Source organism: Branchiostoma belcheri, unplaced genomic scaffold (assembly GCF_001625305.1).
Source record: "Branchiostoma belcheri isolate BF01 breed outbred unplaced genomic scaffold, Haploidv18h27 scaffold34, whole genome shotgun sequence".
NCBI classification, from domain to species: Eukaryota; Metazoa; Chordata; class Leptocardii; order Amphioxiformes; family Branchiostomatidae; genus Branchiostoma; species Branchiostoma belcheri.
The window spans coordinates 1,252,341-1,275,491 of NW_017803954.1; the positions used below are offsets into that span (position 1 = coordinate 1,252,341).

The 23,151-nt window shown below is 41.8% G+C and overlaps 2 protein-coding genes across 7 annotated transcripts in view; both read left to right on the forward strand.

Moving 5' to 3' along the window:
- LOC109475581 (uncharacterized threonine-rich GPI-anchored glycoprotein PJ4664.02-like) overlaps positions 1 to 12,973 on the forward strand; it is a 24,811-nt gene extending 11,838 nt beyond the window's left edge. For 4 of the 6 annotated variants that reach the window (XM_019776266.1, XM_019776271.1, XM_019776269.1 and 1 more), the window contains 15 exons: positions 1,358 to 3,446; positions 3,685 to 3,860; positions 4,008 to 4,182; positions 4,336 to 4,514; positions 4,830 to 5,029; positions 5,260 to 5,369; positions 5,717 to 5,913; positions 8,005 to 8,234; positions 8,551 to 8,713; positions 8,967 to 9,239; positions 9,347 to 9,480; positions 9,641 to 9,750; positions 10,098 to 10,261; positions 10,717 to 10,770; positions 11,251 to 12,973. In XM_019776266.1, coding sequence (XP_019631825.1) covers positions 1,358 to 3,446; positions 3,685 to 3,860; positions 4,008 to 4,182; positions 4,336 to 4,514; positions 4,830 to 5,029; positions 5,260 to 5,369; positions 5,717 to 5,913; positions 8,005 to 8,234; positions 8,551 to 8,713; positions 8,967 to 9,239; positions 9,347 to 9,480; positions 9,641 to 9,750; positions 10,098 to 10,261; positions 10,717 to 10,770; positions 11,251 to 11,712 — 4,716 coding nt within the window. In that variant the 3' untranslated portion in view covers positions 11,713 to 12,973. Of the gene's footprint in view, positions 1 to 6; positions 1,221 to 1,357; positions 3,447 to 3,684; positions 3,861 to 4,007; positions 4,183 to 4,335; positions 4,515 to 4,829; positions 5,030 to 5,259; positions 5,370 to 5,716; positions 5,914 to 8,004; positions 8,235 to 8,550; positions 8,714 to 8,966; positions 9,240 to 9,346; positions 9,481 to 9,640; positions 9,751 to 10,097; positions 10,262 to 10,716; positions 10,771 to 11,250 lie in introns of those variants that run through there. The other 2 variants (XM_019776270.1, XM_019776267.1) reach the window with 2 other exon arrangements.
- Positions 12,974 to 13,284: 311 nt separating this feature from the next.
- On the forward strand, positions 13,285 to 22,554 carry LOC109475632 (lipase maturation factor 2-like). Its single transcript, XM_019776369.1, has 16 exons — positions 13,285 to 13,408; positions 13,923 to 14,043; positions 14,598 to 14,648; positions 15,346 to 15,548; positions 15,770 to 15,995; positions 16,314 to 16,492; positions 16,686 to 16,818; positions 17,087 to 17,245; positions 17,431 to 17,536; positions 17,923 to 18,022; positions 18,506 to 18,621; positions 19,031 to 19,100; positions 19,289 to 19,343; positions 19,602 to 19,815; positions 20,169 to 20,271; positions 20,596 to 22,554. The coding sequence occupies exons 2-16, from the start codon at positions 13,947 to 13,949 to the stop codon at positions 20,758 to 20,760; spliced, it is 1,977 nt and encodes a 658-aa protein (XP_019631928.1). The 5' UTR covers positions 13,285 to 13,408; positions 13,923 to 13,946; the 3' UTR covers positions 20,761 to 22,554.
- Positions 22,555 to 23,151: the final 597 nt, after the last annotated feature.

Consider the following 23,151-nt stretch of genomic DNA (forward strand, 5'->3'; position numbering starts at 1 on the left):
AGACAGTTCCACTACTTTCCCTATGCATGATCTTGAGTCAACTCAGCAATTGGTGAAGACTTTAGGAGATTTACAACCCACAGAAGCTACATTCACTCTAAATTTGGACTATTTGTCATCAGTAGAAAAACTCATACCATCAGAAACAAGACCCAAGGTGGTATCATCTAGTATTGAATACAGTATTGAGACAGAACTTCTGCCTACCAAGTCACCTGGCACAACCAGCATACATGCAATTTACACATCACAAAATCTGCCAAAAATATCCTCTTATGTCAAAATGCAGTTTACAGAAACATACTCAAAACTTCCTTCCTCGATTTCTTTGGAAACACCATTGTCACATCTGCCAGCATCACTTTTGTCCATGCCAACAACTCTGGAGGACAGTTTGATGGATGAATCATTTTTCCCATCTGAAATATTTTCTTTTGGAGTCTCTCTCTTCTGCTGATCAACCTCAAACACTGCAGGTCCCTGGACAAACCAATATATTGCAAAGTCGCCCAATAAAACCATCTATGACTGGGTTACCATCAAGACACCTGCAACTAAAAGTCCAATCTACAGAATCTCTTCTACCTCTTACCACACAGCTGTCACTTCTTTCACCAGAAATATTTTCACTGTCAGACCCTCTGGAAACATCTCCAGTGTACCTCACAACAACTCTGACAGGCACCACCCGCAGACAAACTTTTGATACTGTGTCATTTCAACTGGTATCAGATTTACCTCAGACACTCAAATTGTTGGAGACAGAACTGTCAATCTTGGAAAGAACACATTCTCCAGCTGTCCTCACAGGAGCAACAAGTGCCATTTCGTCTGATTTCCTACAGGTGCCATCATCAGACATTGAAATAACAGCCACTTTCTTGCCAGCAATGGTAACCTCTACATTGTTGCTACCTCCTCTGAGATCCCAGACTAGTCACTCAATGACAACACATCAACATAGTTCATCTCCAATATCTTCATTGCCAGTCCGTCTGTCATCATCTAAGCTTGCATCAGTGTCTGTTCATGTGCCACCCTCTCCCCTTGCATCTTTGTTGTCTGTAAAGCTGTCTGCTAGCTCTGTACCGCAGCCTGTGTTGTCTGTAGCGCCTCTATCAGCTGAAACTTCTGCTTCTTTCCCAACTGGACCATCTCTGCGTGTGTCGTCTCCCTCGAGCTTGTCTCAGCTGGAACTCCTGCCATCCTTATCCCTGCAAGTAAGTGTCTCGCTGTGTTTCTGTCATCTTGCACCTCATATTTCACACAAGACATAAACATCCTACACAACTGTACTAAAGTGTGTTGCTTTTAATTTTACAGGTGACTAAATTTGTTGATTTTTAAATCATTGCAGGTGTTTGAGCCCGTGTCCTTGCAAACATTGGACATCAGCACGTCATATGCATTTTCTGACTCAAGTCTGGCTCCTGACATGACATCCCAGGTCATCAGTTCACCATCAGTAACCCTGGAACCAAGTGGATCTTCAACAACCTCTGTACCTGTTCAGTTCTCACCAACTCTCCAGTCCAGCAGCTTAAGTTCTATTTCCATGAGTAGTGATGACTTTGAGGGGTCAGGGTCTGATCTCCCCTTTCTCTCACAAACACTCCCAATGTTGACCCAAACAGCATCAGCAACATCATTACAACTGAGCCCGTCATACAGTGTTGACTCTTTCAGTTCAACTGGACCATCTTCAATTATTTCGGCATCTTTCCTGCAGCCATCGTACAGTCCCGATCAGGCAACAACTTCCCTCACCCCTACAACTGCAGACACCCTGGGATCATCAGTCTCCCCTGCCACTGCAACCCAAGGTGTTGCCATGACAATGTCCTTGCAGCCTAGCCCTAGTCAATCGTACATCGTTGATTCATTCAGCCCTTCTGGATCATCACAGCCACTCAGTTTGACACCATCATATACTCCTGATCTTGCTTCATTTTCATTGCCATTGCTATCGACAATGTCCCTACCAGTTCAGGAGTCGTCATCAATATTTGATGGGTCAGGAGATGGACCAGTAACAGACTTGATCTTCAGCTCATCACCTAGTGTACTGATGTCAAGCCAGACACCTTCCCCTTCCATCAGCTTGGACTTTGTCACCTCATCTACACCGCTGGGTACAACTATTCAGCCCACAGCAAGTGTATCAGCACCAACAACTGTCCAGCCTTCAGTTAGTCTGTCAGTGCAAAGTGATTCATCAGTCATGACCAGCTTCACACTGGATGCTCTATCCATGTTTTCCTCCATTGAACCAACACAAACACCAGAAGGGTCAGGTGACATGGACACATCACAATTCCTCCAGCTGGAATCAACGCCCAGCATTTCCCTCAGTTCCATACCAGTGACAGTTTCCAGCATTTTCCCAATGCCAAGCTTCAGCATGGATTTCCCTACTTCTACAAACTTTTTTGAATCAACACAGTTTGAGGGTTCTGGGATGTCTATTTCTGAAGCTTTCTCAGAAACCATGTCATTTACAGTTGCTACAAGTTTTGAGTCCATGACTTCAACACCAACGATACCACCAGTGATGAGTTCTTCATCTCAAGTTGGAACTCCCACATCGGTACCATCTCCTTCACTACAAGAGACAGTCACACCATCTTCATCTGTGGAAGAATTTTCCTTACCTCCCTTCACAGCAATGTCCAGTATGTTCCTAGAGTCCACATCCCTTGTACTTCTACCTTCACCAAGTTTGACAGTAGACCTGCTACCCTCCATGAGTACTAAAGCAGTCAGCAGCTCAGTAGAGTCTGTTCTCGTCAGCTCCACTGCTGGGGTGATGTCATCTGTCTCTAGTTCAGTGTCACAGCAAAGCATGATGGGAGTCTCGTCCAGTTCAGTCCAACCAACGTCGTCAATCACAGCATCCCAATCGGTGACCCCTACACCAATTCTACCGACTACTTCACTGGTCTCAGCTTCACCCTTGGAGTCATCAGGAAGTGCTGTCACCAGTTCTGCTGTACCAACAGCGTCACTGTCCTCATCATTGCTGTCGTCCACTGCAGTCTTGCCGTCATTTCCGCAGATCCCAAGTCTGCTACCATCCACAGCTCTTGTGATCTCTTCAGCAGGAGTGGTCAGCTCAGTAGCAATCGTGCCATCTTTGACACTGATCCCAAGTATGGTAGCACCATCATCCACAGCAGTGGTGGTCAGCTCATCAGCAGTAGTGGTGGTCAGCTCATCAGCAGTTGTTACAACACAAGTCCCAACCACTCAGGCACCAACAACACAGGCACCAACAACACAAGAACCAACAACACAACCTCCAACAACACAGGCACCAACAACACAACCTCCAACAACACAGGCTGCAACAACGCCATCTCCAACAACCAGAGGCCCTGCAGCTACAACATTCAACTATGTCACAGCTAATCTATCTGTGGAACTGGTGTCAAACTGGGTCATTACAGGTAAATGTAACATACTGTAATACAAGTCGAATCATAATCAATGACATGACATAGAATAGACTAGGATTTGTACATTCAATTTTGTACTATGATGTTTTCCCTCTAATAGTACACAGCTTGAGCATAATCATTACAGTAACTGCGTTATCAATATACATTGTACCATTCTGTTATACTTTTTCTTTAAAATTGATCAGATGTTCTTTTTGATAATCAATCTCTTGATCTCTCTGCACAGTCCTCGTTATCCCAGACGCCATTATCATCACATCGGAGCAGTTCTACTTCACCATGGAGATTAATCTGGCACGGGCCTTTGCTAGGGCAAGGCAGCGAAAGGCTGGGATGGATGTAGCACAGAACCCTATCCTCAGGAGAAAACGAGCAGCAACATTTGAAAATGTCACTTGTCAGGTCAGTGACAATGACACATTTATTCTTCTGCTTCTTTAGATTTCTTAACTGTGTGAGTTGAAATACTTCAAAAAAATGTCCCTCACAAACCATGACTGAATGCTTCGTGACTGATTCACTTATTCTTCGTCTTCCTTGTGCCTGCAGGTGATAAATGCCACACGAGACAACTCCACAGGCAGAAATGACCGTGTTTGGCTGACATACTATGTGATGTACGACGGTAAGGCAGTCCCTGCGTCTCAGGCCGTGGCAGACTTGGCACTGCTAGATGAGCAGGAGCTGGCCCTGCAGCTGGGGTATTTCGTCGCTCAAACTGAAGGTAATAAAGACACAAATAGCAGTTGTACTTGTATCCCTTACTAGTTTGGATATTTTTCACCATTTCTGGTGAATACTAGTAAAACATCAAATTTATGATTGATTGTGTTGTTGATGATGAGATGATGACAAGACTTTAACATCTCTCCTGCAGAATATGAGCCCGTTGCTGCCCCATCTGAACCCCCGTACTGGATCATAGCGGCTGTGCTGGGGCCCTTGTTCATCATCATCATCATCGTCATCTGGCTGGTGTGCTGCTGTAAACGCACCAAGCGTACGGAGATGGCGCCGGACACAGTCGGGGAGCTGCAAAAGAAGGGGACACCACGGGTAGGTGTCATCTAGATATGACAAAGGAGACATCATCTCATTTTAAGAGTACCGATAGAAAAGAAGCAGATCCAGACTGAGTGAAGAAAATATTGTAAAACAGCTCCTTTTCAATTCTTTCATAAAGAGTGTGGGTTTTTCCATTGATCAGATTTAACTTATGCCCTTTTCTTTAATTTCTCAACAAGGTAGTCATTTGTTGTATCCTACATTCACTTGACTACATTTGAAGCCTTCAAGCCTATGGTACGCCTGCTTTCCTGACAGGTGTAGGTAATGGCCAGTGTAGATAGTAACATGAGTCTTTCTCTGCAGGGTGTTGCCCCAGCTGAGATGCAGAAGAAGGTGATGACAGACACCCTCATCCCTCCCGGCTCCTATGTGGTGAAGGTACCAGAAGAGTCGCGTGATGCCCCGCCCCTCCCCGCACGCCGCGGACGGCCCGCTCCTCAGCCCAGACGGTCTGCTAAGACTAAAGACAGACGACAGAAGTCCTCCAAGCGTAGATCAAAAAGGTTTGGATGGTGCTAATGTATACTTTGGAGAAAGTTTAAATATCGATGATTGTATTTTATGTCTTCAGCAATCTTGCTTGGAGATATGGAGTTCAATTCTATTGTTAATTGTGAAAAATGTCAAAACAATACCCTTTGTGGTATCTTAATGATTTACTGTAGCATAGCTACTAAGACAGTTTCCTGCTACTCATGAAAATGAAATCCTTTTGAAATGTCTTGTGCTGTAGAAGATCAACAGAAGAATCCGAGGACAGTTCCTTCACAAGTGTGACAGAACAGAGCAGCAAGCCCAGGTCCAAGAGAGCTCCAGAGTCCATGTTGGAATCTGACACTGGGGGTATGTCAACACCTCAGGCCTCTTTTTCTCTTTTAAGCTGTAACCCTCAAGCTTTCCATACTGTATGGCACCTTTTAAGTTCCAGGTTGAATATTTAATCTAGAAATTCAGCAAGTATATTGAAAGTGTGGCTGAAGTTGATGACTGGATTTTTTACATTTGCAAGCCAAAAAAAAAAATTGTAGCCTGCATGTGCACATATTAGCCAATTGGATAGCACCCAGGCTAGATGACTGATCCTTGTATGATTAATGTTTGCATGGAAGAGTTGTTATAATCTATGACTGACCTTAAACATTACATTTCCTGACATCTGGGTAATGAGTGCCTTTGATCCCTTTGTACAGATGACTTCCCGTCAGACGCAGGCTCCAAGGCAGGGTTGTTTGAGCACGTGGCCAAACTCTCGGCCGTGATTGAGCCGACGCCCCAGAAGCCGGCGTCGCGTGCCTTCCACTCCTCTGTCCACCCCATCAAGTTCCCGCCTCTTCGCACGCCCCTCGTCACCGACAGGCTCAGGGAGTCCATCAAGGAAAACCAACAGGTCTGCTCACAGTCTGGATTGCTTTGAGAGTGGCAGTGTCACTAATGTGTTCTCAGGAGTTATTCTGTGGTATCATGTCTATTGGATCCTTCAAAATTCTAATGAAACTAGAAAGGCCAATATTTGCTTTGGAGCAAATACAGCGATGGGTTCACCACATTTTACGACATGGCAGGGAAAGAATGAGAAACACAAGGGAAAACAATGATTTACATTGATATAACTATAATATGAAGTAACATACAACTAAAACAACAGTTGGATAGCTATTCCCTACTTTATTGGTTAGGATTTTTAATTGCATAATGCAAACTGTTGATTTTCAAAATTAAAAAAAACGTTCATGCCCCGCATTCCAATGCTGGAGCAGAAAAGCTTGAAATACCTACCAAAACACTTGAATAAAGACATACTGTCAGTATGAAAATGCTCTGTGCAGGTGTTATTAACAATCACATAAACTATGAAGCCATACATTGAATAAGCTATACATATAATATGATTATCATAACCTTTATTTTTAAAATCATGCCAGTGAGCTAATTGCATGTACAGAGTGAAAGAAAGTAAAGTAAAGTAAAGCAGTAGAATTTCTGTACTTAGTCTAGCTATGATAGTACTTCATATGATTCGTCCTCACCGTCATCATTCAATGTGGTCTATCTCTTGCTACTAGTGACTGGTAATACCTCTGTAGATTCTTCACACTGGCAGAGTACCGTACTCCTTCTCTCTTGTCAGCTCAATACTTTTGTGACAACATCAAAGTGATTTTAGTTTGTATGTTGGAAAAATACAAAAGACTAACATTCTAAGTTATTGACATTCTTGAGTAAGAACAATCAGTTTTTGAATGTTAAAAGCAAAACAACGAAAATAAAAAAATAGTTGAAATTGTTAAAATGCAGAATTGTTAAAATTGTTAAAACTGATAAAATTGTTAAAAATGATAAAATTGTTAAAAATGTTAAATTGCTAAAAATATTAATGTCCGATGCACTGGGGTTCGAACTTGCAATGCCTGGGATTGCCGCCTTGCGCGTTTCCAACCGAGCTAACATGTTCGTGGAGGGCTAATTAATCTCTCGTGAAATACACACCGGGACGCTTATGTGAGGCGGGCGGGCCAGAGCTCTTGCGGCCCCGACCACGAATCAGACTGGATACCAGGCTATAACAGAACCTAGATAATACTAGTTGGTAAAGATTGCGGAAAATTGTTGATACCGTGGCGCGCGCGCCGCCGCGTAACTTTTTTGTTTACACGCCGGGCGCAGGTCATTGACCTCCAACTTGCGTTGTTCCAACAGAGAAGAGCAAAATGTCTGGCTCCCGCAGAACGTACCGCACTCTCCCGCTGGACGTACCGCACTCTCCCGCAGAACGTATCGCACTCTCCCGGAGGACGTCCCGCACTCTCCCGAGGGAAGTCCCGCACAGCGTCCGGCACTCTCCCGCAGAACGTCCCTCGAAAATCGATGCGTATTTCGTGGCCTGTGCTGTACCTACCAAAACACTTGAGTTCATACTGTCAAAATGGAATGGCTTTGAACAGCTGTTAATTGAGTTAATCCAATCAAATCCAACAGCCAATCAGCAAGAAGAATAGATTGGTCTGGTTCATGCTTGCATGCCCATATATGGGCATACCGCCGAATTCCTTTCTTATTACGTCACGCGCGTACGTCCCCACAGTGCTTTCCTATGGGGACCGCTAAAAAAGCAAATAAAACGATTGTAAAAGCTTGTATCACAAAAATTTAAAAAACGCCTAGGGGTATTTGCCCACTGTACCTCCATACCAAATTTCAGGACCTTAGGCCCTAAAATGAAGAAGCTGAATCCATTTAAAGATATGGCAGGAGGAGGAGGAGGAGGAGGAGGAGGAGGAGAAGAAACATCAGAAAAAGCAATATGGGTTCACCACCACTTCGTGGTGTGGTGAACCCATAATAAACTTGATACAGATTACTTAAGTAAATCTTTCCTCATAATGTGCTATTCGACATAATGGTTATATGAAAACTGGGTAGCACTGTTTCATACTGCATTACGTGTTCTAATGTATAGTCTCTGCACACACCCCTCCAGCTGTCCCAGTCCATGCGACAGAAGGCAGACATCGAACACTGGCGCAACAAACAGCTGCAGAGGGAACGGTCCCTGCGCAGGAAGCCGACCTCGCCGAGGGGAGGGTACGAACACACAGCAGTGGGGGATACCAAGGACCAGCGCCGTGCTTACAGGAGGGCTCAGCAGCAGATAGACTCAGTCCTGGAACCAAGCAGCCACATACCTGCAGTACTGGAGCCACCCAGAAGGTGGGGCTCACACCAAGTTGGTGTGCATGTAGGCTTTAGTATCAAGGACATCATAATGTCCTTCATATTTCCCCCCTCAGTGATACCCCGTTTAGGGGTGGTTTGAGGGTAAAAAAGAAGAAGAACAAGTATCATCTAGCTGAGTTGTTTGGGCATATTTGCTGGAAATCTACTTTCTCATCATTATATTTGTGACTTATGCTACATGCATTTTTGTAGTTAGTTATGAAAACTCTGGCTTGAAAATGCATGTCTAGTTTCTTTGTCTATGTTAGCAGCAGACACCGACAGAACATATCACATTTGTGTTTATCAGGAGGAGGATGAAGCGGCCCCACAAGAGGCATGGCAGCCATGACATCCAGGGGGTGACCTCGCCACATGACCCTGAGCTGGCCATGCAGTTTGGGCAGCAGCCACAAGGGGTCTACAGGCCCATGAACGGTGTCCCACCACTGGGGCCGCAGCCACTAATGCCTGTGAGTTGTTCAATATTTACAGTAACTAGTATAATAAACATAATGGCTAATGCTGCTGTTCGTACTTTAGAGGCAGAGAACAATCCATGTATTAGTAACTTACCCAATGTGCCCATCATAGCCAAGACTAGCAACAAAGTCTTGAGTCATGATGAGTGTATGACTTTTACTAAGTTTATTAGAAAGGCATGGTCCTAACATCTCACATCAGCAAGTCCTCAGATGTAAACGTCTGTATAAAATGTCCTTCCAGGGTGATTCAGAAGGGCGGTCAGTGGAGGACGAGTCCTACACTGAGAGTGACCCTGAGACCATGCCGATCAGTCAGGCACGTGAGCGGATCCACCAGCTCCTGGACGAGGCCTTCTCGCTCATCTCGCCCAGCGTTCCGCCTCGCAACACTGTGGCCCCCGCTCCCAACGTCACGACGGTGCAGCCTGTCCAGAGCACGCCACAGTACACACAGCCTGCTGGGAACGGGCAGGTTCCCAATGGGATGGGCGGAGTTCCCCCTGCTTACATGACAGTAAGTACAAGCCAAAATTTCACTTAATACTTTAATCTTTAAAACTTTACATGTTTAAGATCAAAAGAAATTCCCTGTACTCATGAGTTCTGTACTTTTTTACCCAGCCTCAGGCAGCCTACCCCCAGGACCTGCGCACCCCCCAGGGCCCTGTGCCGCCCCCCGCTCATGGCCGAGCCTCCACCGCCGGCCCGCGGGCGCGCAGGAGATTCAACGGGCAGTCAGCCTCCAGCTCTGACAGGTGGGTGGGGTGACACTGTTTACTTACAATGTACACATTCAAAATACAACAAAACGCATGTAACATTGGTTCATTGGGATGTAGTCTGTTATACAGTTATTGTATTGAATGTTCTCCTGAGAGGTGTCATCCCTGACATGAGCAGTTATTCCCATTCCAGGGAGCCAGCGGGTGAGCAGCCCCTGTTCACCAGACAGCCCACTGTGGTGTTTAGTCCTGACCAGTACCAGCAGGCAGCAGCAGGGAGGGCGCCGGCACCCGACCCACGGGGTGAGTACACATTCTGTTGGCTAAAGGGTTACCTGGTCTTACTAGTAATCTGACTGTGTTGATATTTGGTGCAGCATGAGTACATGTAACTCCGTTCATTCAAAATGTACTGCTTATCAGAAGTAATAGGAGTAGTAGTAAGACATATTTGATTATCTTCTTTGTAGGAAATTTTGGAAATTTTATTGTAGCTAGAAGATACGATAAGAAGTAGCAGAGTTTAAATTCTTCATGTGGTTGGATTTCCTTGTTTGACTCAATTTGGTACTTAATTACCAAAATAAGTGAAACCATATAACATTACATTTTGTACTAACTTGCAGCACCATTTATTTCCCTCCCCTCAGCACGAACCTCCCAGGCTGCCCCTGCCAGTGTAAACATGGGCACCCCGCAGCAGCCCCTGTTTGTGACCCCCGTGCAGCAGAAGCCGGATGGGTCAGGTGGTGTCCTGTGGAGTCTGTACAACGCTGAGGACGAGGTGGCCAAAATGTCACAATCCAGAGAACCGGTAAGTCTCCAGACTGATGTGATACTTAGTAGTAACTTAGATATGGGCTTTTATGATAAGATATTTATTGAAAATGTGAACCTGTAAGTTTTATTTAAAAGGAAGTTTAAAAAAACAGTGACTGCATCTTATATTTGGACACTGACTCACAAGAAAGGTGCAAAATAGTCATTTCAACATCTTCAAATAAAACTGGACCAAAGAAGATGTAACATTGATATAGTAACATTACGGTTTTTAATATGGTACTGTAAGTGCTGTTTTTTATTATGTATTGTGGCCACACCTATTCAATGGTGTGTTTCAACAGAGCAATGTGGTCTTCAATAAGATTTGAAGAAAAAAAAATGAAAGACAGTTTTACTTAGTACTTGGCAGTCATTCATCCATAACATTGATCTATGTCCAAGTGCACTTTCTGACCAGCATTGTTGGTATTCACTCTCTTGTCGCAGACACCCCTCTCCCCAGATGATATTGGTCCATTAGAGTTCAGGTTACGCAATACGGTAGGCAGTCATGAATGGTCCCTCATTGTACAACTGGTGAAAGATGCACACAAAAACAACACTGTTCATTTACAGTGTTTCATCAAATATGATGGTGTTATAACTGTGAAATGGTTTGGGTACCTCATATAATATATCTATCAGGGTTATACCTTTTTTGTTGTCACAGAAGTATTAATACCTGGTCCACTATTCCACTATATTAACAGCAAAAAAATTCAATAACATTAACACGATTTACAGGTGGTGCATGAAAGGTATTGAGTATCCAATGTTAACATACTACACTGGTAAAGTCACACACAGTGTCATATATGAATGATATCAACTCAAAGTCTTTAACTAACACAATTTTCCCCACTCTAGCTAAGAAACATCACAATACACAACTAAAATCAGTTTCACTGACCTGAAGTTTCAAGGTATTTCAATCATTGTGTACAAATACAGGATGTTTAAAATGTTTCTTTCTCCCTACAGGCAAGTCTCCCTGGCGGCCTGGATGCCTCCCCCCTCCTCTCCCGTCTCCAGTCCACCCCCATGACCCGTACATCCTCCCTCCCCAGTGTCACCCCTCCCCACCTCACCCCCTCCCAGACAACCACCTTCCCTGCACTCTCTCCAATTGGCCAATCAGGATATGGCAGTCCCTTCATCGGCCAACCAGGAACCAGCCCTGGCAGCCATCCAGGCATGAGAACTCCTGGCCAATCAGCATTCACTCCGGTGAGAAGTTCACCAGGGTCTGACCAATCAGGTGCAGGGTCCAACCCTCCCAGCCAATTAGATGACAGCAGGTTGAGACCGGGACAGGATCCTGATGCAGATGAGGTTGACATCATGAGTGGCCTCCGTACAGGGGATTCTGCACAACCACTCATACAGGCCATCAAGGATGAACTAAAAAGACTTTCTGGGAAAACACCTGTAACAACTTTGTAACTCACAAGTTACATTCATAAAGAAGTGTTTAGTGCTGGCCACAATGATGAAAAGTTTTGTAGAATTAAAATTCATGAAGTATGTAATGATAACTATAATCTTGTATTTTGTACAGATTTAAAGGACGTAAAATATTTCATTTTTCAGATTGTATTATGTCACCACTGTTTGTGGTCTGTTTGAGAAAGTTTAAACAGTCTGTAACTTTTTGTGCTCATCATATGATAGCTCTGAGGTAGACAGAATGACAGTGAGTAAAGGATGTCATTGAATCTTTATGTACTATTAAGAATTACATCTTACAGGTAACTTGTATGGTTTGAATTATAGACCAGTACTGTCAGCTTGTAACATGATTCTTTGCATCCCTGTGAGTTTATTTTAATTAAACGTATTTGTAAATTATCATAGAAACCATGCATAATTATATGTATACCTCCAGATTATATGACAAAAGAATTATTTTAAAACCTTGTGTTAAGGAGTAATTTTGAAGTGGATTCAGTGAAGAAAAAGACAAACTATCAGTGTTGCCACACACTATACTACTTTTATGGTATATTAGATACACGTCTGCACGTAAAGTTAACCATTTTAACCTGATACAGTTTGTATTTGAATGTAAAATCTGACATTGACAGTATTGGAATGCTTACAGTTGTAGTAGGATGTCATGCACTCAAGTGTTTTTTAAAGTGCCTGTTTGACAACTGTGAGACACCCTCATAATACTTAGTACCAGAAATGTCATATGGCTGATGGAATTACATATGTATGTTCAGTTGCGCCTGTTGTCAAACTCTCATATATTTATGGTATCTATTATATTAGACAAGACTTCTCCTCTCTAGTGCCTCTGATTAGCACTATGTGGTACTTAATGTAGCGTTATATGCTACCAGTGGACCAAGTGATGTGTGTTGTATGAGTATGTGTATGCTTGCTATCTGTAGAATGCCTTGCTTGCTGCTTTTACAAGTGAGATAGTGATATATCCATATTGTTCCATCAGGAATATTTTCTGGTTCAAGTTCCAAGATTTAAAAGATTAGTTTGATGTACATGACTTTAAAAAATGTAGTGATAGTATGTCAGTTTGCTGTAAAAATGTCAATGCTGTTAATGAAAGAATCTGTCAGAAGAGTTGTTGATAATCAGTTTTTGAAAGATGGAAATATTTTTGTAAACTTTGTGGCATTGTACTTCCCATATATGACATGTAAATGAGCTTGTCAGGCGATTAAATCGTGCTATTCATTAATACTTGTCTATTGCCTGGTCTGTTGTTCATTGAGTGATTTTACATGCAGGGGGTATGAAGAAGACAGATATAGACACCTTACTTTAACTAATAATGCAATAATCTGACAGTTCCTGAATGATTTGGCGATGAAGTGTAAAAAAAATAATATACTTACAACGATCTGGGATCGAGTTGCTCAAATTTTTTCTATTCTGTCATGAACAGTCTGGTTCATAGCCTTCTTCTAGTTAAGTAAACAAGGACAAGTGTTGACTGAACGCACATGATGACCACTCAAGAGCGCCCCTTAGCGAGGTTATTGAAAAGCGCAGTGCAGAGTCACACGTGTACGTGTTTGTACTCACGCAACCTGATCGATTTCTATGCAGTATTGTACAAATATAGCGCGTTGGGCAACGTTTTCGTTGTGTTGATATTAGGCAGTGTATACAGGTAAGCCCTTAGGGATATGTTTTGGATTTGATATTCACTGAAAACTATGGATATTCAGCTATGAACTATTGTTTTGGGAGAGGGGGAGGGGGGGCGTTCATATTATGACAACTGAGTTCGTTTTATATATCTGTTGCGTTCAGATTTTATAGGATATAACTTGCATTACTAGTTATTTAGAGAATATAACGTTATATTCTTGCTCTGTTTCCAAATTATTTTGCTAACTTAGTAACGTTATTAACTTAACGTTACTGTTTTTCTAGAATTGGTATGAAAGTCCATACAAACCCGAAATATTACACATGTATAAAACACATCAATGATTGATGCCTGATGCAATATTTATTAAGTTAATCATCGTTACATTCGTGGCAAAGTAATATCTGTGTTTCTCTTCTGAAAGTTCATTTTCATGGAAATGCCTTTGAAATTCCTTACCATTAATTATTAAATGCATACATGTTTGGGTGCATACTTTCATTTTCAATGTTATGAAATTTGAAACCTGTAGAGTTCAAGGCCAGCTCCAGAGAAGATGGCGGCATCAACAGCAGCTGTCCGTAGTGCCTTCCTGTGGTGCATGTCTGTCATCTACTTGCTGGCCTTCTCATCGCTGTATGTGCAGATACCAGGTGTGTTTCTCCAGGCGTCTTCCTCCATGTGTTTTCAAAATTCACAGAAGAGTATTCCAATCTTCTACATATCAAGATACCCGGTGTATTTATAAAGCTCTTTTACAACACCAAAGTTTGACATGTCCTGGCCAGCAATCTTACATACACGTGGCTCAGCGAAAGAAATTGACCCTCCATGAACCTGAAGTGTACCTACTGGTTAGTTAGTTAGGTTAGTTCCTCCCGTGCAAGGCACATTGGGCATCCCTAATTATCGCCATATATCTTACACATTTTAACTTGTCTCGGCAACAGATTATAAACAATTACATTTTTTTAAACAATTACATTGTTACACGCGTTTTAGATCATTTACAGTTTACTAGTAATAAAGGTGTTGAATATAATGATCATTGTGGGCTTATTAAGATGACAATGTGTTCACTAAAATTTATCCTCTTTTGAAGTTTACTACCATCAACATTAAATGACCTGTTATACTACAAACTCCATTTATTCATACAGAAGATATTCTTTTTTATTACTCCATCATTGTTTTCCCTTTATTTCAGGCTTATATGGTAGTACAGGACTCCTACCAGCTAACAGGATGCTGAAACTGGGTAAGTCAATGTGTGGAATTGGCAGTTTCTTCATATTTTGTGCACCACTATTGACTGTTTTTTTAAAGGGATCTTACTACATTTATTCTCCATAAATATTAAAGCATGGATTGATGTCATTAAAGAGCTTTTCATCACAAAGGTCCTTGTTGTCATATTGCCTGTCAATTAAGTATACTGAACTGTTCATATTGTCTATATACATGTAATAATAATTAATACTTCCGACATCACATTGTAGCTAATAAGGCCACAGCGACTTAATTTTATGGATGACATCTGCGCGCGCATTGATTTTCGCCTGTCGCCCTCAAAAAAAAAAAAAAAGAATCACCTCCACCGAGGCTCTGGTCTGGCTCTAGGCCTGGGTAGTCCATGCTAGTCAGCGACAAAACGGAGCCGAGAACCCAGGCTATCAAATTCGAAGCTCCACGACTCAAGAACTCAGTACATAAGTATAGTGCCGATTCATAAATGCCGCAAAAAGCCAGCATGTGCCGGCTTGTCGTGTACGTCAGTAAGTACTGTCGGGAATTCACAATACCAGCTTTGTATTCCTGTGGTTTAGTAGCATTTTTATTTTTGGCCGGAATTTTTTTTTTATTCGCCCGCGCGCACTAGTTTGGGGGTCTTCAGAGGATGTCATCCATAAAATTAAATCGGTGTGGCCTAATAGTATATCGTATTCCACACCCAGACGGAAAGACTCCCCACGAGCGTTTCTCGGAGCGCCCCACCCTGCTGTGGCTCACGCCGGCCCTGGGACTGACCACGGAACATGGCATGGACCTGCTGTGTCTGGCCGGCATGCTCATCTCTCTCGTTGCCATGGTAACCGAGGTCATGCGAGATGTTCCCGCTTTCCTCATGTTGTGGATCCTGTATTTTTCACTATATCAGGTAGGGGGAGTCAGAAATACATGATGCAGCAAGACAATATCAGTTTTCTTCTACATCATTTCCTGACAGCTTTGTTCATTTGTACCAACATGTAAATTTTATTGCATGCACTTGTATCGAATCTGTATCAATAGCAATCAATTAGTCTGTCTTGGCTGTTGTGTCTGCCATGCTTACTGCTTGCTACATAAAAGAAAGTTCATACATGGCTATGATTGCAGGTTGGGCAGACGTTCCTGTGGTTCCAGTGGGACATCCTGCTGTTGGAGGCAGGGTTCCTCGCTGTGCTGGCCGCACCGCTCAACCCCATGAAGTGGCTGCCCCCCTCCTCCCTGCCTCACGACAACGTGGCGCTGTGGCTGGTGCGCTGGCTGCTCTTCAGACTCATGTTCGCATCAGGGGTCGTCAAACTCACCAGCATGTGTCCCACCTGGTGGGGACTTACAGGTGAGGACAGGTGTGTTTCAGGTGTGTCAAACTCACCAGCATGTGTCCCATCTGGTGGGGACTTACAGGTGAGGACAGGTGTGTTTCAGGTGTTTCAAACTCACCAGCATGTGTCCCACCTGGTGGGGACTTACAGGTGAGGACAGGTGTGTCTCAGGTGTGTCAAACTCACTAGTATGTGTGTCCTAGGTGTCATACAGTCCTAGCCTGGGTTCCATCCTGGTTAGTCGCGACTGTGGGAGCGGACGTAAACTAACCAGGATGGAACCCAGGCTAATACAGTCCAGGATAATATACATGTATACACTGTGTCCTCAGCTCTGAACTACCACTATGAGTCCCAGTGCATCCCCACCCCGCTGGCCTGGTTTGCCCACCAGCTGCCTGAGTGGTTCCAGAAGCTGTCGGTCGTGGCAACATACATCATCGAGATCCCCGTCCCTCTGCTGTTCTTCGCACCGGTCCGGTCTATCCGCATTTTCTCCTTCTATGCCCAGGTGAGAAAAGTGTTCTATTGATGTTAGCTGCAGGTTACCAGTAAGAGTCCTTGCATTGCCTGAATCTATATTGCCCTCACTTTGTGAAAGGAATTTTTAGTATCCCTTAATAATTGTAGTTCACTTCCTGTAATTTAAATAGAGCACACGCCTTTGATGAAATAAAGACTATACTGTGTGTTTGTTTTCACAGGCTTTGCTTCAGGTCTTGATCATCCTGTCTGGAAATTACAACTTCTTCAACCTGCTGACCTTGACCTTGTGCCTGCCCCTGCTGGACGACAAACACCTGACCTACCTGTTCCCATGGTTACGGGTGAAACAAGGTGGGAAAATATTACCTTGTCACAAAATCTACAACCCATAAGAGAACAAGATGCCTTGCTGGAATTGATGGTATAATTCTTTGTTGGAAATAGAATTCAAGTCATCAGTGCTTTGAGAATACTATACTGAATTGTATGTATAAGAACATATGTAATTTGATTTGATATTTTTAAAGATTGAGTGTGATATTTCCGGTATGAAGGATTGTCTATAAAGCTGAAGGTTCTACTAAAATGATAACCCCTTTTCTGATTTTTCTGATTCCAGAAATGAACATGTCTGGAGATGTAGAGAGAAGCCCCTGGCAGAGGTGCAGAACTGTTGTGACCAGAGTGACTGAAATTCTGGTGTACTCAGGGCTGTTCTACTGGACATGTGTGCTCTTCAAACTCAGACTGACTGGTTTCACTGTACAGTCAAAAATTGGTAAGAGATGTCATCTTACATGTACCAGTAATTGAGTTAATCCTTGCAAGTACATTGTTGGTAACTGTATTCTTGGAGACTAGAGACACATTCACACACACGCAAGCATGCACACACCTATGAATGTGCCACAAATGCTATTAGCTACATTTATGTGTACCTGTGTCCATGTCTGTGTACTGTAGGTTTCACTTCAGACCAGTTCCACAGTACCCTGACCAGGGTCATGCCAGTCACCATTTGGCTTGGTGTTGGATCATTGACTTATCATATTGGAACAGCCTTAGTAAGGTTAGTACTGGTATATGGTTTGTTGATAGGGAAAATGTAGTTTAAAGAAACAATGAATGTGAAAAGGAAGTTTTCAGACTGAACATTGTAGTTTGTTTTTCATTCAACATCATTGGCAACAAATGATACTGGCAACAGGTACAGCAAAGTTTCATAGCTGTAATATATTGTCTCAATGAATCTCTGTTGAGTAGTAAAATGGTTTACTCATGTGCTCACTGATAATTTTAATGAAAAATATCACTGTAAAATCATCGCTCCCTGCTCTTATAAGTTATAATTATCATTATTTTAACAATCCCGTAGAATAGTTACCAAATATGTGTATAAATGTACATTTATGAAAGACACCAACGATTTTTTGTGTCTGTCTCTTTGTATTGAAGGTCCTTTACCAGTGAGGAAAATGTAAGAAGAAAAGTGTTCACCTGCTTCAGGTGCCTTCTATTTTCAGCTGCAGCTGTGTACATGTTTACTATCAGTCTGGTAAGTAAATAACTGCACTGATAGGTACACATACCAACAATAACATGGTTTTTGCATAAACCAGATTTGCATACAGGTTTACATTCACTATTTCAAACTGTTCTAACAAGTTAAGACTGATCTCACATTTTTACAGTACTCCATGAACCTGGTATTCCCTCACAATATGTAAGCTGTAGATCTAGAAATGGTTAACATAATTTTTGTTTCTTTACTAACATGGAAGAGAGGAATGGCAGAGTCTCTCCAAACATTTAACTCTATTCGTTGGTTACAAAAGGCCATTGCCAATTGTTTATCTTGGCTACCTTGAATCTGCATTATGTATTTGCAGACTGTGGCAGCTTTACAAATCATAAAGCTACCTTTTTTTAGTGATCATGATCTTATTAATGACTGTCAAACCGAAATGAAGTTGCCCTACCCATAAAGACTGATCTGGTGACTGAAAACCTATGTAAGATTTGTTCTGTACTTTTTCAGGTGCCTCACACAGTGATAGACTGGCAGTCTAACAACAACCTGTGGCCTATAGTCAAACAGTGGAACCAGAGAGTGGATAAGTTTCAACTCGTCAACTCATATGGGCTTTTCAGAAGGTGAGATCAGCTCATTGTAACAGTACATAATTCTATTACAGCTTCCACTGTATATCAAACATGTACTGTGGACAAAATGTTGTTTTTTAATAATTTTTCTATGGTCACTTGCTAGCAAAGAACTTATTTGCTAAATCAAACCTCTACAAGTGACCACCGCTATGTAAGGACCATCTGGTCAATGTGACCACTTTTTGACCAGAAGTTTTATGATTTTCCCATTGTCTGTCTTTCTGCGTAGATCAGACTTTATTAGTCCCCTTAATGGTCTTGAATAGTTTTGTGTTAGGCAGGTATACATATTGTATGTGCATAGACTGGGTGCATAGACTAGAGTCTGCCTAACCCTCCTATATTGACAATGTTATGCATGGTAGCTCCAATCATGTGCCTTTTGTTTTCCCTACAGAATGACAGGGGTGGGAGGGCGACCGGAGGTTATTGTGGAAGGCAGTAACTCCCTACAGCTGGGGTGGAAGGTGAGACTGGGACCGTCACTTCTTAACAGTAATGATTGTGATCTGAAAGTGTCATTATTTAAAAAAAACAGATGTCAAAACCAGAAGGGGTGTGTTTTGTCTTTCTACATTGAAGAAATTCTTGTTAAGTATTATTGTTTTGTACATTAAGCTGTCACAGTCACCGTGTATGTTCCCTTTTTCCCCAGGAGTATGAGTTTTTATACAAGCCAGGAAATGTGAAGACAGCCCCACCTGTTGTAGGTAAGGACTTCTTTAGATTGTCAGAAAATAGAATTGAAGGTGTGTGCCATACAGGCCCCTTAACATATAATGCTAAGTCATTGATGAACCCATTATAATAGTTGCTTTTTTACTGTCCCTCTCCCTTACCTTCATAGAGTTTCAAAAGTGTTTTGTGTAAATAGAATATAGTTTTTTTTATACTGGACAGTTTGCATAGTTGACTAGGTAGTGACCCTGCATCAGTCCCCTGTACATGTATGTCTGTATTTACCTCAGCCCCCCACCAGCCCAGACTAGACTGGCAGCTGTGGTTTGCAGCCCTGGGCAGCTACGGACACAACCCCTGGTTTGTCAACATGGTCCACAGGCTGCTGCATGGGGACAAGCATGTTCTCGCACTCATGGGCTCTGACCCATTCAATGGAAAACCACCAAAATACATCCGGGCTACCCTGTACCATTATCACTTCACCGAGTGGGGAAAAAACAGGTATGGTTCACCTTTGAAGAGATATTTTTGCTGTACAAAATGTATGCCATGTAAAATGAAACAGAGTGGTAAAAAGCTCACAGATGAAACTGCTGTTACCAGTTACAAACCTTCATACTTTAATAGATTTTATCACATGTGTATATGTTTGTAATAGATGTTGTTCGATTTTAAAGATTTTATGGGTTGTAATTGTAATTGTGAGTAACAGTGCAATTCAGAACCCCTGGGTTCTGCAAAACTGTTTTACGTCGTCATCAATAAACCAGTCATAATACAAACCTTAAGAAAATCAAGATGACACCTCACCTTAGACCTTAGACCAAGATGACACCACACACCCGTTTCTCCAGTTCTGCATGGTGGAGACGAGAGCGGCAGTACGAGTACCTCCCCCCGCTACAGAAGGACGACCCTTCAGTTCTGAAGTTCCTCGCACACCACAACCTTATTTTGGTTAGTATGGTACTTTTTCGGGTAGTGAAATCTCTTACTTTGAAATGTCCAAAAGTTTGTTTCTTTTAGCCTTAGTTTTTGTGTAACACAAAATAATGTACAATGATTTCCTGTATGCAAATGTAGGCATTAAGGGTCTCAGGTACCTAGATTGTCAGTGAGGCAAGTCATCTTATGCTTGTCATATTACATTGATCTACAGTAGCTGTTATTAATATAAAGCTGTCAAGTATTGTGTCACTGGTACAGGATTTACCAAATGCATCAACATCATTTTATGTTATTTGGTACTGAAGTGTAGGATGGTTATCTTTCATATTACAGGAAGGAAAAACCTCTACCAAAAAGGCCAGGAGCATGCTGGGATGGATGGTGCAGTGGTTGCGAGGCATGCTGGGAAGCATGTCAGGGGTCATGTTACAGGTGACCCTGGTGGTGACAGGGCTGGTGGTCAGCTGGGTGCAGCCCATCATGGCCAAGGTTGTGTGATGGAGGAAGGAAGATTTACTTTTAAAGTGGGAATTGTTTGTAACATTTGTATTTACATGTCCTGATTATGTGGAGATGGTGGAAGAAACAGTCAGGTATTGTTCTCCATACTGACAATTCTTGTCAAGGTTTCTGGACCATAAGTCTCTTCAAATTAATCAACACAATACATTATATCTTTGATGATCATTTTCAACTTTCAAAAGTTTTAGAAATGTAGCCAGGTTTTGAAATCTGTATGCCAGTAATCACAGTTAGCAGTTGTAGACAACCTTTATGTTGAAAAATTGTTACTGTATTGGAATGAATGATGAATATGGTCGATGGGAGTGGGATGGGGTCTAATTCGATCTAGTACGACGGAAAAATCTGCTGTGATGCATGTTTACAGGTAGGTAATATGAATAAAATCATTTTAATTCATCATAATGAATATGAATCTTCAAAATCTTCATAATTTTATGATAAACAGTTAAATACCAAAACACAATTTTACTATATATAATCTTTAAACTTTATTTCACAAAGTAACAATCTACAAACAATGCTATCAAACATCACTGACCACAAGTTTATATCTAGTGTATAAAACATATTACAGTACAAAAATATAGCATCTCTATTTTCATTTGTACAAATTAAATCATCTGTATAGAACAGAGTAAAGAATTTTATTTACAATCTTAGTTTTATACTCATCAAAATGACAAAGCTTGTTACAGGACATATTAAATTCCTATAAGTCATCTCTTGGTCGTAAAATAAAGTCAATCTTCATTTATGTCTGCATAATGCATACCAAATAAAATTTAATGTACCTCTGATTCTCTCCTGCAGTTTGACCAAATGCCTGATCTTTCTATATCTTGAAGCCAAGTGACATGTTTTTTACAGTTTTAACACAGTAACTGACATCAAGTATCAACCATAGGCTATTGGTGCAGGCAAACCCCCAAAATTACTTTACTACTACATTGTAGCACAAGTCGCAATCTTGTTCATGTAATGTCTTACCAAGGACATTATACACAGATAATGTCCTTGGTCTTACCTAACATAGTGCACAGTACAAATAAGTTGTATATACACCTTTGTTAGTTGCTATAAATATGTCAAACTACATGTGAAAGAACATATGCATCTTGTAAAATGCAACCATTTCTAGCTTTCTAACAGGTAAGCAACAAATAAAGATCAGACATCAGAATGGTGAAAAATGAAGCCAACAGGTATCTGCATACAGTTCACATATATGTATCTGCATAGAGTTCACATAATTCATAATGCACATAGTTGTAGCCTTTCCCTCATTTCTTCTATACATATTTCTTTCTCCACATTTGCTTTCTATATATCAAGCATACATTTTATGATGACATTTGTCAGACAAAAATATCCTAAAGCATACATGTACTGTACCAACTTCTAGTAACTCCCAAATTAGAAACAGATTTGGACTCCTTACCATTTAATAAAGGCTACAGCCATATTTAGGGTCAGCATGTGCTTTATTGCTGAAATGTGATCTTGATTGTCCTTGTTCAAATCTCTTGGAAGGACCTTGTTCATTTTTAGACTAATCTTGGTCTGATTCCTGAGATAGACACATGATTTTGAACAACATAGTAACTGACTACAATGTATATTCAGTCTAATGCATCATATTATACATTGTACATGAAACAGTTAACACTGTGTAGAGCCAAATGCAAATGCCATATTGCGATGTATAAGCAAGATCCTTCATAGGCAAGCTATCACTTGATTATGAATAATTCATTACATTTTTGATTTACAGTATGGAGACTGATACTTCTATTGTGAGACATGAAATCTTTATGTCCACAGCTGCTCCCAAATCTAACAGCTTCTTTGCTGAGCTCCAATGTTTATTCATCCTGTCCTGACCCAGCTCATCCTTGTCACTGACAGACAGGCCTCCATCATACATGACCTCCTCATCTCTCTCTTTGTACACTGTACCCTTCACACTGTTCACAAATTGTCTTATATCCTCTACTGTGTCATCTAGTAAATCTGCAGAAGAGCTAACCCCCCTCAACCCAAGCCTTTTAAGGGCATGCAGAAAAGTGCAGGCCTCAACAAAAACAGTGATGCTTGAAGCAGGGAGGCCAACATAATATAGGTAAACCTGTTCAATTTGTTGCAGCTTTAAGATGTGTGCAGCAACAGCTGTCACACCTGTTGTTCCAATCTTGTTATGAGACAAGTTCAGATATTTCAAACTACGAAGGAAGTGGAAGTGCTCAGCCAGAACTTTTGCACCTGCGGCTGTTATTTTACACGAGTTCAAATCCAGATAGCTCAGGTGTTGCATATGGAGAAAACTATTTGCCAAAGCTTCAGCACCATCATTGCAAACAGGATTGC

Excerpts from the sequence above, each read along its gene's own strand:
- LOC109475632 (XM_019776369.1), top strand. The coding sequence starts at position 13,947 with ATGGCGGCATCAACAGCAGCTGTCCGTAGTGCCTTCCTGTGGTGCATG. Across the intron at positions 14,649-15,345 it reads TAACAGGATGCTGAAACTGG|ACGGAAAGACTCCCCACGAG; the intron begins GTAAGTCAATGT and ends TTCCACACCCAG. Across the intron at positions 19,816-20,168 it reads ACCGAGTGGGGAAAAAACAG|TTCTGCATGGTGGAGACGAG; the intron begins GTATGGTTCACC and ends CCGTTTCTCCAG.